Source organism: Dermochelys coriacea, chromosome 25, assembly GCF_009764565.3.
Source record: "Dermochelys coriacea isolate rDerCor1 chromosome 25, rDerCor1.pri.v4, whole genome shotgun sequence".
Classification (NCBI taxonomy): Eukaryota; Metazoa; Chordata; order Testudines; family Dermochelyidae; genus Dermochelys; species Dermochelys coriacea.
The window spans coordinates 4171239-4183171 of record NC_050092.1 but is presented as its reverse complement, the minus strand read 5'-3'; the positions used below and the strand labels follow the sequence as shown (position 1 = coordinate 4183171).

General features: G+C 52.0%; 1 protein-coding gene across 6 annotated transcripts in view; it reads left to right on the top strand.

Moving 5' to 3' along the window:
* The first annotated feature begins 5059 nt into the window (after window positions 1-5059).
* The window catches only part of LOC119848421 (unconventional myosin-Vb-like), a 74069-nt gene continuing 67195 nt past the window's right edge, over window positions 5060-11933 (top strand). For all 6 annotated transcript variants that reach the window (XM_043502659.1, XM_043502658.1, XM_043502655.1 and 3 more), the window contains exon 1: window positions 5060-5161. In XM_043502659.1, the coding sequence (XP_043358594.1) occupies window positions 5135-5161 (27 nt within the window). In that variant the 5' untranslated portion in view covers window positions 5060-5134. The remainder of the gene's footprint in view (window positions 5162-11933) is intronic.

The following is an 11933-nucleotide window of genomic DNA, read 5'->3' as shown; positions in this document are numbered from 1 at the left end:
AGAGTAGCAGCTGTAGCTCACGAAAGCTTATGCTCTAATAAATTTGTTAGTCTCTAAGGTGCCACAAGTACTCCTTTTCTATGAACATGGTAGTGACTCCTTCCCTACCATCTGGACCTGCTGTCACAAGATCATGGTTGGCTCTGACACCCCAACCTCGAGTCTCTACACCTCTTGGCATGGATGCTCCACGGTTGAACCCGGAGGAGTATACCTGCTCAGTGGAGGTCCAGCAGGTCCTCCTGGGAAGTAGGAAGCCATCCACAAGACTAACTTACCTGGCCAAGTGGACAAGGTTTTCCCACTGGGCATCGGTGCGTGGCATTTCTTCCTCATGTTCTTCAGTGCAGTCCATCTTCGACTACTTACTGCAGCTCAGGACCCAGGGTCTGGCACATTCTTCCATCAGAGTGCACCTTGCAGCCATCTCCGCATTCCACTAGTCGATCCAAGGTCAAACAGTCTTTTCTCACAACATGACTGTCAGGTTCCTGAGGGGTCTTGAGAGGCTTTACCCACAGGACCGTGTCCTGTAGTGGGACCTTAACTTGGTCCTCTTCAGGCTCACCGGCCCACCTTTCGAGCCACTGGGCTCCTGCTCCCTTTCCTACTTGTCCTGGAAGATCTCTTTCCTGGTGGCGGTGACGTCGGTGAGATGAGTCTCAGAGATTAAGGCCTTGATCTCAGAACCACCTTACACAGTGTTTTATAAGGACAAGGTCCATCTGCGGCCCCACCTGGCCTTCCTGCCAAAAGTGGTATCTTCCTTCCACATGAGCCAGGACGTGTTCCTGCCTGTGTTCTGTCCCAAGCCGCACAAGACTGCTGAGGAGAGGAGCGTACCAAGCCGTTCTGTACATCGACCCAGCTCTTCATTGCTACGGTGGATAGGATGAAGGGCCTTCTGGTTTCTTCATAGAGGATTTCCAACTGGATCACCTCTTGCATAAAGACCTGTTACGAGCTAGCAAAGGTCCCACCACCGCCGATCATCAGGGACCATTCGACTAGAGCACAGGTGTCTTCGGTGGCCTTCCTGGCACACATCCCGATCCAGGACATCCGTCAAGCTGCGACGTGGTCCTCGGTCCACACGTTCCCGTCTCATTATGCCATCACTCAGCAGGCCAGAGACATCACAGGGTTCGGCAGAGCTGTATTACAATCTGCACAGCCGTGAACTGCTACCCGCCACCATGGAAACAGCTGGGGGGTCACCAAATGTGAACTGGACATGAGCAATCACTCGAAGAAGATAGTTACCTTTTCCAAAACTGGAGTTCTTTGAAATGTGTTGCTCACGTCCATTCCACGACCTGCCCGCCTTCCCCACTGTTGGAAGAAGGAACTGAGGGTAGGGGGAACCGGTGGCGCCCCGTATACCGCGCCATACGGGCACCACAGCCGCTCCCCTACGGATACTGCTGAGGGAAAAACTGGGGGCACCGATGCATGTGGCGAGCACACACGCCTACTGTGGAATCCCTCCCCTTGCTGCCTCCCCCCCGCCCCCGTGCCTGATATGTGGTGAACGGTGCTGAAAGTGGCTGTAAATATGGCTCCTATCCTACTCAGCAGCTTTCCTCTCTGGCCTTGGTGTCAGTGCTGCAGATTTCACGGCTGACAATAACTTCTTGCTACAGCTGACTACAGTTAGCCCTGCAGAGCCACTACCGGTGAGGGCTGGAATTTATTTGTGAATGGTGCCCAAAGGAATTAGACATCTAAGGCCCATGGAAACCGGGTGCCTGAACCCCTTTGCAAATCCTAGATGTTGTCTAGTCTGGATCCTGAAGTGGCAACAGAAGTGTGACCTCAGCTCCAAATGCAAGGTCAAACCTGGCCCTGTGCAGGCCTGGAGTTTGTGCCAGAGCAATGACTGCAGCCGGTGGCATCTCTCATGGTGCTGAGGCTTGAATCAGGAAAGGGCCCAGCTTGGCTTTCACATCGCAGACTGAGTAGGCAATTAGAAAAACTCCCCCTCTGCCTTTTGAAATGCTTTGAACTGGTTATAAATAACGGAGACACTATGAGCGCAGAGCCTGGTAGCCGAACGGGCCAGGCCCTTACCTTCAACCGGCCAGCATTTGTCTGACACCCAGCAACTCTCCAATGCTGCATCCCATCGATTCCAAATGTCCAGGGAAGGGTCTAGGCCTCAATGGGCGTAACCTAATGGTTCTGATTAAAATCAGAGAAGCTGAGAGGTGGAAATGGCCCCACAGAGCCCCTGAAAGCCGCTTAGCAATACCAGCAGCTGCTACTGGCTCGACAATTCTCTCTAAACCAAAGAACCAGCTGGTGGCAAAAATTCACCCTGTCCAGCAGAACAGCACCCCTTGTCTCAGCTCTGCCCAGGCCCAAATCAGCTTAAAATGTTGACATCTGGAAAGAGAAAGAAAGAATTAGATTGGTGAGGAGATATGGAGGCTCAAACTCTTTGGTGTGACTGGGAAGGACCAAGAACCCCTGGTGAATGGCAGAAAGGGGGCCCCTGGTATGGGGGGGTACAAAGAACCTGTGGCATGAGGGAAGTGGGGTTGCAGGGCAACTGGGGAGACCTGCCAGCTCCAGTTTATCTCAAGAGTCCTGCCTAGTGACGGCAGTGAAGCTGCCTGGGTGCTAGCCAGGACAATGCAGCTATGGGGAGCAAATGGACAGTGGGCCAGGGAGCTGGTCTGGCCTGAAACACAGGGAGAGATAGCCCTTGCTCCTTCCAGGTTCCACCGACTCTAATGAGAGCAAGGCCAGGCCCTTGCTGAGAAATACCTCTGTGGGGGGTGTTAATATTGTAAAGTACCTCTAGAGCCCCCAGTTCTTTGGACGTCAGGGCCGAATCCTGGCTGGCTCAGGGGCTTAGCTGTCTGCTCTAGATCCTTTCCTCATTGGTGCAAATGTAGAGCAGGGGGTTCCTGTCCTCAGGGAATGGGTGTGAACGGAGTCAGTCTGGAATGCCGGGGGCCAGGGTCCACATAATAACCGCCCCAGAGGGCACCAAGGCCCAGCACCTCAGAGGTATTTAGCCACCTAAGGCTGATTGATTTCACTGGGCGTTAGGTGCCTACAGACCCATGAGGACCTGGGTCTAGGTTGCTCCCCTTTGCTGTCAGTCTCACCAGAGAGGCCAAGGTCTGACTGAGCCACAGAGGCAGAACCTCCAGGGTCCCTCCAGGTCACTTGTGAGCTCTGGGGCAGGGATGGTCTGCGTTTCTCCACCACATTGAATTGAGTGTGGGGACCTACTCACTCAGGATGCAGTGAGGGCCTGGGGAGTGAAATCTTGCTCTGCCACAGCCTAGCCACTAGGCTCTGACACAGGGTTTATCCAGCAGGGCTGGCACTCAGTTTTACATGGGAAAATTCAGGAAAATTAATCTGAATTAATTTTTAAAGTGGATTCATTAAAATGCATTAAATCCCTATGTGGACACACTAATTTAGAATTAAAGTAGCCTAGATTCAGTTTAGCTTAATTAACTTTGGAAGCAAATTAAGATAAACTGAATGAAAGCCACTTTAATTCTGAATAAGTGTCCGCATAGGGATGTCACACGGTTTAACCTATCTACTTCAAATTCACCTTTAATTCATTCAGATTAATTTTTCTGAGTGGCTCTGCATAGACAATCGCTTTTTACCAGTGCTAATTTTTACCATGCTTTTTTTGTTATTGGAAAGTGTGACAAACCCCTTTGGAATTTTTTCACCCCTCTTTTCTCCCTAGCTGAAAATGCTGCTATTAATGGCATTTCAGTCTGTGTCTACAGAGTCCACATGGCGCAAACCCGCCTACATGATTTGTTAATGAGACACATGCTGCTGACAGCCCCTGGGCAATTAGCGCTTCATTATTTTTACATCAGAAAATGTCTTTATGGGCTTCATGTTGCAGAATTTGTTCACATAAAAAAAGGCAATGTTTTAATCTCCCCGATTATTATGTTGCACTAATCCTTCGGTGCATGCTGGATTAACGGAGCGTTTGCCTTATATAATTGTCAAGACCAAATTATACTGAGCCACGGAGACCAGAGGGGAAGGGAGCAGGCATCCAGAGAAACAGCACACTCAGTGTGGGGCAGCCAGGGGTGGACGGGGCATGGGCTGGAGGCATCAAGATCTTTCCTGTAAAATGACATATTATGCTCTGTGGATGAAACTCACCCAACATAACGCCACCAACTGAGTCCTCAAAAGTCAGGTGGACCTGGGGCCATGTTGTTATTATGGCAGTGCCCAGAGGCCCTAGCTCAGAGCAGTTTCCCCCATTGTGCTTGGTGCTGTATGCAGAAAAGCAGGAGCAGAAGCCTGGCCTGGTGGTTAGGGCAGGTCGCAGGACTTCGGCAACCTAGGTGCAAGCCCGTTCTCGGCCACAGACTCCGTGTGCCTTTGGGGAAATCAAAGCTGCTCTGTGCCTCAGTTTCCCCTCTGTGCCCTGGAGATAACAGCCCTGCCCTGCCTCCCAGAGCATGGTGAAGCTAACTACAGTATGGGCTGTGAAAGGCTCAAATTAGCTTGGGTCTGTATCCCCCTTGCTGCCTCTCCAGAGCAGCTTTTCCGCTAACCCTGCAGGCGTCCCCCTGTTCTCTTCCCTGCAGCTAATAAATCCCCAACCTGTCTCCGTGGCCAGGGAGCCCCACACCCTGCTTGTTTCATCCACCCAGTGCACCTGGCCTGACCCCGGGACTGTGCTCTCTGGAGCAGGGGCTCTCCCCTTTGCTACTGGGCAGCGCCCAGCACAGGGGGGGACCCTGCATCTCAGGGTGACCGGTGGCCCCAGGGATGCAAATCGCTAGAATAAGATCCAAAGGCCAAGTGGAGCCTCTCCACCTGCATCTGGCATCAGGTAGCTGGATCTGGGGAGAGACTTGGGGATGTGCTCGGGCGCCTTGGCCCTGCAGGACCCCCCGGCCGCGATACCCTCCCTGCAGGGCCCATCCCCGCGGTTGCTGGGCGCACGGAGCAGGCCCCGGGGGCGAGTTAAGTGGCGATTGATGCCAGGTGCACGCGGCCCCGTGCAAGGCGCGGCGCGCGCTCCACCCTCCCCATAAGCGCCCTGGGCAGCCGCCTGGGGGGTCTTTGCACCTGCGGCGTCTCCCGGGGCCGGCCCAGGCTGCTCGGGGCCCCTCTCGCCATGGCTGCGGGGGAGCTGTATGCGCAGGTAGGTGCCGCCTGCCTAGGGCCCGCTGGGGGCTGCTCCCGGGGGGAGCCTGGCGCCCCCGGCCCGTCTCACTGCCAAGCGGGCGCCTCCCCACGTGCTGAGCCCGGGGCGGGCACCCCGGGGCGGGGGAAGGGCTCCGCTCTGCTGCGGCGCTGCAGACCGCCCCGTGAAGCTGTTACTTGCGCCAGGGGTGCCGCAATTTCAAGTGCGGCGTGCGGGGAAATAGCAGCTGGGGTCCGCGCCAGCGCAGAGGTGCGGCTACTTTCAACGGAGGAGGTATCGCTGGTGCAAGCAGCCGCCCTGCCTGTGCGCTCTGGCGCAGCTACAGCAATGCGGGGGGGGGCAAGTCCTGAAACAGTCCCAGCCTCCAGGCAGTTCCCGTCTCTGGGCTGAGCCCGCTTGGTTAACTATTCATGGAAGGCGGAGGGCTTAGTGCTTAATGGTGAGTGAGACACTCATGCAGCTGCCGCTCTCTGCAGGGGCTTCAAATGCGCCTCCTGCAGCGCTAGTCAACTTAATGGGCCTTTCTGGGGCTGGCAGCTTGGTTGCTCTTTTCATGCTCATAGAAATGTAGGGCTGGAAGAGGTCTCCTAGTCCAGCCCCTTGCGCTGGGGCAGGACCATGTGACCCTACACCGGCCCTGACAGGGGTTTGTCCAGCCTGGACTTAAAAACCTCCAATGCGGGGGACCCCACAGCCTCTCTGGGGAGCCTGGTCCAGAGCTGAACTAGCCTTAGATTTTCCTAACGTTTAACTGAAACATTGTGGCTGGTTAAGCCAATTACTACTTGTCCTAATTTCAGTGGCCATGGAGGACAATTGCTCACCATCTTTTCATAGGAAAAAAAAGATTTGGTGGAAAGATTTTTTTTTTTTCCACCAAATGCATCCGATGAAGTGAGCTGTAGCTCACGAAAGCTTATGCTCTAATAAATTTGTTAGTCTCTAAGGTGCCACAAGTCCTCCTTTTCTTTTTGCGAATACAGACTAACACAGCTGCTACTCTGAAACCTGTCATCTTTTTATAACAACCCTTAAGTTTTTGAAGACTGTTATCAGGTTCCCTGTCCAGCTGTCTTTTCTCAAGACTAAATGTGCCCAGCTCTTTTTTTTTTAATCTTTCCTTTGAGGCACTGGCTTTGGAACCCTTTTAATAGTGGGGGTGCTGAGAGCCAGCCCCATTAGCCCTGTCCATGCCCCCCACAGCTGAGGCTGGGAGCAATGCCATGTTTCTGGGAGGGGGACACCTGGATGGGGTAAGGGGGCAAAGGCTGGGGGTGGGCAATGGGCCAGGAGTGGCGCTCTGGGCCCTGGGCATGGAGCAGGGCCCCAGGCATGGGGCCAGGGAGCGGGGCAAGGTCTCCAAGAGCAAAGCCACGGGCATGGGGCCGAGAGTGGGGCGCAGGGCCAGAGGATGGGAAGTGGGGCTGGCAGCCAGGACCCCAGTGCAGGGGGCAGGACTGGGGGGTGGAGGCCTGGGGCCAGTGGCCCTGTGTAAACCCCCCCACACACACACACACACTGCTTGTTTCCATGCCTATGCTCTGAGGTCAGGTTTTGTGAACTCTTTATCATTTTTGTTGCTCTCCTCTGGGCTCTTTCCACAACTGCTGGACTTTAAGCAGGCTAAAATCTCCTGGATTGGCTTCCGTAGCCTCCAGGAGATAGCCTGATTCTGGGAGACTCCTGACGAAAGCAGGAGGGCTGTCAACCCTAAGTGGGGGTGCTGAGAGCCATTGACCAAAACTGTAAATCCTGTATATGATCAAAACCGCTTCAAGCCAGGGGGTGCAGCAGTGCCCTTAATTCCTGCACCTATGGAGGACATACAGTTTCTTTAATCTTTCTCTGGCTGTTAATGTATTTAAGGAACCTCTTATTCCCCCTAATGCCCCTTGCTTGGTGTACCTCATATCGTGCCTCAGTCTGACTTTTTGCCATACATACTTGAGCTATTCTTTCATAGAATCCTAGAATATCAGGGTTGGAAGGGACCTCAGGAGGTATCTAGTCCAACCCCCTGCTCAAAGCAGAGCTCATCACCAATTTTTCCCCCATATCCCTAAACGGCCCCTTCAGGGATTGAACTCACAACCCTGGGTTTAGCAGGCCAATGCTCAAACCACTGAGCTATCCCTGCCCACCCCATGCTGCGTTTCCACTTTTTGTAGGATTGTTCTTTCTTTTTTTTTTTTTTCCATGTCATTAAAGGGCTCCTCAGGAGCCATGTTGGCCTCTCATTGTTCTTCTTGCCTCTCCCTTGGATTGGCATGGTGGGCAGTTGTGCCTTTTCTCTCCTTGAGAAGCTGCTGGCTTTCCTGGGCACTTTTCTTTCCTACTCTCTGTACTCCCTCCTGCTCCAAAGCAGCTGAAAGCTGCTCTGGTCTGGACAGTACCAGGGAGGCTGAAGCTGGGGCTTGGCATCTTCCTGCAGCTAACCCTTTGGCTTGCTGGCTGGCGTGTCAGGACCAAGGGCTGATCCCTGTGTCACTGGGTGGCTGTTAGGCCTCTCGCGTTGGTCTGTTACAGGAGACAGTGAGACTTGACGCTTGCTTACCGGTCTCCACTGTAAAAGGTTTACGCTTTAAACGTCTTCTGGTTTAACTATGTTAGTCAGTGGGGTGGGGGCAACCCCCCCAGGACATTGTTACCCTATGCAACCCCTAGTGTAAATACCGCTATGCTGCCAGAAGAGGGGTAACAGTATTTGGGGTGCTGGTGATCCTCCCCCAGTGGAAAAACTCTTGTTGGCGTATGCTGTGTCTACACTTGGGATTACCCCGGCATGGGCTCTGTAGTGTAGAGAGTCTCCCAAGCCCCCATGTACACTCTCCACAGCATTACTAGGGGTGGGCATAGGTGGCAGGGAGCGGGCGGTTACAATGATCTGCCCCAGCCCACCCACTAAAACATCCCAACGATGCCCTAAATTGGGGGCCTGTCCCTGTCTCTCTGCCGTCCAAAGTTGTCTGCACTGGGAGGCGAACAGCAGCATTCGGCTTGCACTAACTGGCAGGTGAAAAGCTGGGATGGCAATGAACGTTCCCACCCATTTCATCCCAATAGCCTAGAACTGAAGAGCCAAGTGACCTGGTCCTAGCTCCTAACATCGGTCTCCTGCAGAGGGAGGGCTGCGGGCAAGGCGCTGAGCCTGCTGGTATCAAAGGCATGGCCTCCAGCACTGGCCCATCTGATCTGAAGTCCCAAAGGCACAAATTAGAAGTCTGACCCTGTTGCTAAAAGCATTCCATGCATGAGCCCAACCTCCTCAGTGTGGGCTGCCCTGTGTTCCTCCCCAATCAGCGAGCAAGGAGATCGGCCGCACTCTGTGCTGGCTTTCCTGTAAAAGTTGTGAGATATTGTATTACAGTCTCATAAATGCAGTGCTCTCTTGACCAGCTTCTGTCCCATGGGAGGCTGGAGTCAATCTCGTTCAGACCCCAAAGTTGGGAAGTTCCTCTTCTAGAAGCATTCAGCACTCAAAATATTTCTCTCCCACTTCAGCATCCTTCCCCCTGCGCTTGGGCAAGTGCCCAGGTTTGCTGTAGGCTTGTGCTGAGTGCTGGGATATTGGCTCTTGCAAAAAAGCAGCGCCTCGTTTAACATTTGTAGAACACTTGGCAATAGACTGAGCCCTTGTCTCTGGGGAAACTAGCAAAACGCAAACAACCATTTGGCTTGAGTGTCCATTTCACCCCTCCCCCATTTTTTAAACTTGCTTGAGACACTCAAGTATCCAGAGACGATTATCGCTCATCACCAAGGAGCGGATGCTATTGAAACTATTCTGACCTCCAGCACCTTTACAGACACTAAGGAATTCTCTGCCTCACAGAGGGTCCCCGTTTGTGCTCTGTGCAGGAGCTGGCTGGCCAGATGTCCCATCCAGCTGCCATATTGCATTGCAATGGCTAAAATTCCTCAGGCACGCCCCTCCTGGTATTCTGCCACAGCGATTTTAAGGGATGGTTAGTGAGAAAGGAGGTGGGTTAATGGGGTCAGGAGTGGGAGTCTGCAAGGCGCACTCACAAAATGTGAACCATGCTATGGAACTTACTGGTGCAAGGGATCACCAGGGTGAGAGGTGCCTTGTGAGCCAGATGCCAAACAGTCCTTCATCCTCCCAGTCAGCCCATGACTGAAGGTTTTTAACCATCAGAGGAGTGAAGTTTTGGAATAACCTTCCAAGGGAAGCAGTGGGGGCAAAAGATCTATCTGGTTTTAAGATTCTACTCGATAAGTTTCTGGAGGAGATGGTATGATGGGATAATGGGATTTTGGCAAGTAATTGATCTTTAAATATTCAGGGTAAATAGGCCAAATTCCCTGAGATGGGATATTAGATGGATGGGATCTGAGTTACCCAGGAAAGAATTTTCTATAGTATCTGGCTGGTGAATCTTGCCCATAGGCTCAGGGTTTAGCTGATTGCCATATTTGGGGTCGGGAAGGAATTTTCCTCCAGAGCAGATTGGAGAGGCCCTGGAGGTTTTTTGCCTTCCTCTGTAGCATGGGGCATGGTTGACTTGAGGGAGGCTTCTCTGCTCCTTGAAGTCTTTGAACCATGATTTAAGGACTTCAATAGCTCAGACATGGGTGAGGTTTTTCATAGGAGAGGGTGGGTGAGATTCTGTGGCCTGTGCTGTGCAGGAGGTCGGACTAGATGATCAGAATGGTCCCTTCTGACCTTAGTATCTATGAATCTATGACTTCCTCTTGTCCAGATTTGTGGGGGGAGTTAATGACCAAGCTGATGTGGCCTGGGGTGGCAGAGGTGGCTAGAAAACAAGGATGTTCTGGTGGTTGGGGCACTGCCCTGGGACTTGAGAGAAGCACATTCCATTCCCAGCTCTGCCACCGACTCCGTGTGACCTTAGTCAAGTCACTTTGTGTCTTAGCACCCTATCTATGCAGTGAGGATAATGGGGGTGCTGAGGATAAATACACTAGAGTGAGGTGTTCTGATACTACAGTAATATGATAGAGGTAGCTAAGTACCTAAGATAGCTGGGTATAGAGCAGAGTCTGGACAGGAGCCCAAGGACTTCCTCCCCCTAAGTTTTTAAAACTCGCCCTGAACACATGGCAAACTCCAGGCCTTGGTGGAGCATGTGAGTGTCAGGGGACATGGGTCTGTTTCCAGCTGAGATATAGCCGTTCCTTGCAGTCTGCTGGCCAAAGCAGAATGACCAGTGCCACAAATAAGCTGCTGCCTTTGATAACTCGGTACAGCGTAATTCTGATCATAGAATATCATAGAATATCAGGGTTGGAAGGGACCCCAGAAGGTCATCTAGTCCAACCCCCATCTCAGGATGCTTTGAGTCTCTAGGAAGGCCTGTAAGGTCCTCTCTGGCATGGTACTGTCTGGTTAAGTTACAGCCTAGGCTTTTCAACAAGCCTTTGCGTTATAATTAGGGCTTCCAGTTGTTGGTCTGAGGCCATCTGTGGTTAAAGAGCCGGGGGCGTTGTCTGAGGCAACATCCTGCTCTAAGAAAATCATGTGTCCATCCCGGACACTGCTAAAACTGCACATCTGAAGAGTCCAACTTATTTTCCCCCATTACTGTGGCCTGTTCGCATGTCACAGAAATTGGGCAGTAAACCGAACCTTCAGTCTCACCTCCTGGTTCTCATGCATTTGCTCACTGCTGCAATGTGGCCTGCTGCAGTTCTGTGCAAACATGTCCTTAGTCTGGCTGCTTTGAGTGGCTTAGACCTAGGGCTTTAGTGTTTCTGGGCTTAGCTGTACCCTGCAGTGAGGGGACAAAAACTCGAGTGTGAAGATCTGGGTAACCCAGCCTGGCATTCCTTCAGGTCCTCTGATTCTCTGAACTTGAGTTGAGCCACATAGGAGCCCCTCCCTTTCAACCATGTGTTCTGGTAGGTCTAGCTGTTACTGATTCTGCTTCCTCTTGAATCAGAGTTTGGGTGCCTTCTTTTCCCAATTTAAGCCACCTCATCAAATTGTGAGGCTTAAATAAAAGCAAAACTGTTGGCACAATTTAGAAGAGAATTGTGCAAAATGGAACAGTAACTATGGCTATGCACATCTGGCTGGGTAATATGACCGAAGCATGGGTAGATGGCCTCAAATCTTGTGTTAAATGAGATGGAAATGCTACCTAGACGTGTGAACTTCAGTGATGCTATTGTCTTTGTCCCACCTTAAATGCTCACAGCCTTTCATCTTGGAATTCCACCACGTTTCCCAGAGCTTTCTCTGATCTCCCAAGTAGCAGAGAACCCTCTATCACCCCCATGGGAAGTGAGAATGAGTGCTCACATGACGGATGTACCATTGTTTGAGTGACATCTGTGTTCTTTGAGGCAGCTTATTCTTACTCAACCAGAACTCTCACCACAGCCAGGCCTATCCCAGAACTGGCAATCGGTGCATGTTGGCCCATGCACAACCATGGCTAATGTTTCATAGAACGTGACTTGCTATCAGAAAAATTCAAGGGATGGGGAGTGAAGTCGTCAGCCGGTAGAACGTGATATGTGATTATATCTTGCAAAGTTGGTGGGGGAAGTGGCAGTGGAGCATATGAATGCAAGAAAAGTCTGTGGGGTGGACATCTGTCCCCTGTGCCCCCTATTGAATGACACTTCTGCTTACTATGTCCCATCCTAGCAATTACAAAATACTGATGCCTATTTGAGGCTTTTCTTCCTTCCACCAAATAAATAAATGTATGCCCAGCAGCGGATTCAGACATGTTAGTTCCTTTCTGAAAACTTAATTACCATGCAAGTGCAATTAGACCCT